This window comes from Cornus florida, unplaced genomic scaffold (assembly GCF_030987335.1).
Source record: "Cornus florida cultivar Cherokee Brave unplaced genomic scaffold, ASM3098733v1 CherokeeBrave_3.0.0_Hap2_Chr11, whole genome shotgun sequence".
Lineage (NCBI taxonomy): Eukaryota > Viridiplantae > Streptophyta > Magnoliopsida > Cornales > Cornaceae > Cornus > Cornus florida.
Genome location: NW_026775581.1, coordinates 26,510,141 through 26,514,687, shown reverse-complemented (window position 1 = coordinate 26,514,687; position 4,547 = coordinate 26,510,141). Strand labels below are relative to the sequence as shown.

At 35.2% G+C, this 4,547-nt stretch overlaps 1 protein-coding gene across 1 annotated transcript; it reads left to right on the top strand.

Moving 5' to 3' along the window:
• The first annotated feature begins 616 nt into the window (after positions 1-616).
• Positions 617-4,281, top strand: LOC132282950 (uncharacterized). Its single transcript, XM_059784795.1, has 3 exons — positions 617-1,755; positions 3,148-3,333; positions 3,751-4,281. Exons 1-3 carry the CDS (start codon positions 1,291-1,293, stop codon positions 4,030-4,032), a joined length of 933 nt encoding a protein of 310 aa, XP_059640778.1. The 5' UTR covers positions 617-1,290; the 3' UTR covers positions 4,033-4,281.
• The last annotated feature ends 266 nt before the right edge of the window (positions 4,282-4,547 follow it).

The window sequence follows — 4,547 nt, the reverse complement described above, 5'->3', positions numbered from 1 at the left end:
ATTTTATTTGGTTGAGAAAATAAATTAAGTGAAGGAATATTGCATTGCATGGTTTGACTTGTATACCATTTTTAAATGTATTAATTTATATAGTTATACTTGTATAGATAAATATGTAAAATACAAAATTAATTTTTTGTTCACTGACAAATAAAAAAATTATCCACGTTATGCATGGATGATTGTTAAATACAATTATTATAACCTTTTTTTTTAATAATTACATTTTTTTAGATGGTGCCAATGAATTTCTTTTCTACGTTTACTCCCACTTCTAGGGTAAGAGATGCAATGGGCAGTCCTAGTCCCTTCCTTTTTCCTCCACTGAATTATGCCTATCACTTCTCATTTCCTCCAACTAAATGGACAATGATTGTGGTGGGTCTCATTTTAAATATGTTGGCTTATGAAATTACAACTTTACCCCCAGTTATGCACCATAATGGGCATAATGTGAGGGCATTTATGTAAATTAAGTTATAGGACCAACAACAAATACAGCACACTCCATTCAATTAGGTAAGCTTGTTAAAATACCCGTATAAATAATAAACAAATCCGATTAGGTTCATATTCTGATATTATTGGCCTCTTACTGCCGACACTTATCTTCCAACCCTACGGTCCGGTCTCAGGCTCGGGATCCGAGCCTCGGGTGTTGAGTCATTGCCACGGCGGTTGTTGGCTTTTTTGCCAGTGGTTTTTTTCTCTCCGAAGCTATGCGCTTATTGGCCGTACAAAGAGTATAAATCACTGGTTCTCTTTCATACACAGTACAGTATAGACTACAGAGACAAAGTTGGAGAGAGACAGAGAAGAATTATGATGTGGGTTCCTTGAATTGGTTCAAACTGCGGTCCTATTTTCGCTTCTGGGTTTGAATTGTAAATTCTTCTGTCATTTGGCACTTTGGTTTGAGCTTCTTTTGATGTTTAGTTAATTGAATTCACCATAAATTGCTTATATTACTTGCTTTACCGATTTTTCTAAATTCTGTGGAAAGAAACCCAGTATTATTCCATATTATTTTGTTCATTGTCTCTGTTTAGCCACTTTGATAACAATTTGTTAATTTTCTGTTCTTTTTTCTCTAAATTTTAGTGTTTCAAGTTCTTCAACTCCTCAATCACAATTCAAAATCTTCTGGGTGTTGAAAAATTTGTCATATCAAGTGAAATTATCACTTCCCTTGTGAAAATTTGGCCATTTTCTGTATTATTTCTTGTACATGAAGTGAAATTCTCACTTCCATTGTGAAAATAGCTGTGTGTTTTTTTGAGGTTTTGAAATATGTTGCACACAAAGTCTGAGTCTGATATAACTAGTTTAGCCCCATCATCGCCTTCGAGGTCTCCGAAGCGGCCAGTGTACTATGTACAGAGCCCTTCAAGGGACTCTCATGATGGGGACAAGTCCTCCTCTATGCAGGCGACTCCCAATTACAATAGTCCAATGGAGTCGCCTTCACACCCCTCTTTTGGGCGTCACTCTAGGAATTCTTCGGCTAGCCGGTTTTCGGGTATTTTTAGGTCTTCTTCCGGGAGGAAATGGGGCCGGAAAAGGAACGAAAAGGGGTGGCCGGAGTGCAATGTGATCGTAGAAGAGGGGAAGTATGATGAACTTGACGAGGACAAGGGTTTTTCTCGGAGGTTTCAGGCCATGCTGGCTCTCTTTAGCTTTATTGTTCTGTTTACTGTGTTTTGCCTGATTATATGGGGTGCCAGCCGGCCTTACAAAGTAGAGGTTACTGTGAAGGTACGCCAAATTACTCTTTCATTTTTTTTTTCCTCGCACATATATACACTCATATATTTGATTTGGTTCTTTTGATATTTAAACAATTTGACGAACATTATGAAAAATAGATGCATTTGAAGTGGATGAGATGGAAATTGTCATTCATAGAGTTGGTTATAAACACCAAACTACAACAAGTTTCTATGTAGAATAGAAACAATTTTTTTTTTTCTGAAAGTGAATCGATTCGTAACATTTTGTGCACTCAAGCACTTTGTTAGATAAATAATGTTTGCATGAACAAAATGTATAAAAGTAGCTCCTACATATAAGGTTCATGGAAATAGTGTAGTTTCAACTAATAAGTGCTGAAATGTCAAAATCTTTATCAAGATGGCATGATTTGTTTAAATACTGTAATCATAGTATTATCTTTACAGAAGTCATAATTAGTTTTAAGACAGCTACCATGGTAGTATTAAAATGATTGTCCCATCCATAAAGCTTTAGAACAATCAGAAAAATGGATTTGTTATCCTTGACTCCCTGCATATAATTTACAGGCGTAATTTCATCTGGTTTTCCCCTTGTCTTAGCTTCAAAACAAGTTGGGAGAAAAAAATAAAGCAGTGGAAGATTAAATATCAATAAGATTTGGGATATTGCAATAAAATTTGTATGGCATTAAGTTGTTGAGACCCTTAACAGACACTATTGTTCCTTCACCTTACCTCTGTTTAAGTACCTAGCAAACCTAGGAATCTCGGGTAATTTTGCAATCTTGCAACATCCTTTCCATCCCAAGATGGTTTTAGGATTCCAAATTTTTTATTTTTTTTCCTCTGTTTTCTCAGTGACAAAAGTAAATTAGTTTTCCTTCCCTTACCAGAGGTTTTAGCAATTCGTAATTTTATTTACCTCCGAGTTTCTTGAACTGTTTCTTGGATGCACACACTTGTTCTAGTGAATGATCCCCTGCTTGAAAATGGTTCATCAAATTCCATATGGTTTCTTCTCACCTTTATCTTAGATAAGCTATTGGTACAACAACAACCAAACCTTTTCCCAATTACATAAGCTATTGATACTGTTTCAATATTTGGTATTCGGTTCAGAAAACTTTAAATCTAGTCATTGTATGATAGGTCTTGGTCCCGCTTAAAGATGTTCTGTTTGAGTTGAAAGAATTTGCTTGCTTCATCGTAATAATGCTATAATACACTTTAACCTTTTGTCCATTGTTCAGAATCTCAACATCATTAGAGGATGTCGGTTAAAAAATTAAATCACTCTCTCTCTCTCTCTCTCTCTCACACACACACATGCCGGTCATTTTTGCTTTATGAATCGCGGCTTTATCTGTTAAACGTTCACTTTCTGATGATCTGATGGATGATCTGATCTTCGCAGAGCATGTCTGTTAATAACTTATACATTGGGACAGTTTCAGACTTCACTGGGGTCACATCAAAGATGCTGACAGTGAATGGCTCACTGCGGATGAGCATATACAACCCTGCTACCTTTTTTGGTATGCATGTTAGCTCCTCGCCTATCAATCTCGTGTACTCAGAGATTACCGTTGCAACTGGTCAGGTGATAATTCTGCTCATCCTTGCCATTTATGGTTAGTAAATGTATGATTAATCAAAGTAAATAAACAACAATAGATTACTTGGATTCAATTTGGTCATTTACAGTACTGTTGTGCACAAACATCATGAACTAGGAAGTGTATCCCATTATAAAGTAGTCAATCTTGATTGACACTGACCTTCTAATTTATAATCTCAGTTGTTTGTGCTCTTATGTAATAATGAGTTTCTGTTGACCATTTGAGATATCTTTGGTTTTGAGAAGGAATTATTAACATGCCTTCTGTCTTCATTTTATTATTATTATTATTATTATTATTGTTATTTTATATTTTTCTTCGTACACTTCTTTTTTTTTTTTTTTTTTTGCATTATATAAATGCAGTTGAATTAACTTTCTACTTTTTTTGGGTATCAGCTGAAGAAATATTATCAGCCAAGAAAGAGTAGCAGAACTGTTTCAGTGAGTGTAGAAGCAACTAAGGTTCCCTTGTATGGGGCTGGATCAAGTTTAGCAGTCGCCAAGGACGACAGCCTTCATGTTCCAATGACATTACAGTTTGAGATTCGATCACGAGGTAACGTGGTGGGGAAATTGGTGAGAACAAAGCATAAAATGCAAGTTTCTTGTCCTGTGGTTATCGACTCCACTAGCACCAAACCTATCAAGTTCAAGAAAGATTCGTGCACATATGGTTGATGTCCTCTCGACGAATTTGGACCTTTTGTCTCATGACTTGCTGCATCACGAGTGTGTTGTTTGTTCTCTTCCTCCCAAGGAAGAAGAAACTTAAATTTTTTGAGCCATCATAGTAGTAATGGATGGACTCGTAAGATTTGTGCAAGTGCTTGCATAGTTGTATGTCTGGAGTCAATATATGAATGAATTTGATATGATGTACCATAAATAAATATGATTAATATGCTGGTGCTCTTTATTTTTTCTTTTTCTCTTTCTTCTTTAATCTTTTGGAATATTACTTTATTGTTGATAAAGACCCAAAGTTTCATCATTCTCTTTTTGTTTTTAACATGGAAGTTGATACAACTTGGGGCAAGCAAGGAAAGTGATGATTTTTTCTCCTACTAAATTAAGGCTCTGCTTGGCTTGCAGATTAAGAAAGGAAAATTTAAAGAATGTAAGTTTTCTCACAATTTTATCTTTAATAAACCTATAGAAATTAAAATTTGGGAATTAGGAAAAAATAAAATAAA

What these genes read in the sequence shown, in the direction of transcription:
- LOC132282950 (XM_059784795.1), top strand. Translation starts at nt 1,291, where the DNA reads ATGTTGCACACAAAGTCTGAGTCTGATATAACTAGTTTAGCCCCATCA. An exon ending in AAGTAGAGGTTACTGTGAAG is followed by an intron (nt 1,756 to 3,147) that starts GTACGCCAAATT and finishes TGATCTTCGCAG; the next exon opens with AGCATGTCTGTTAATAACTT. An exon ending in TTACCGTTGCAACTGGTCAG is followed by an intron (nt 3,334 to 3,750) that starts GTGATAATTCTG and finishes TTTGGGTATCAG; the next exon opens with CTGAAGAAATATTATCAGCC.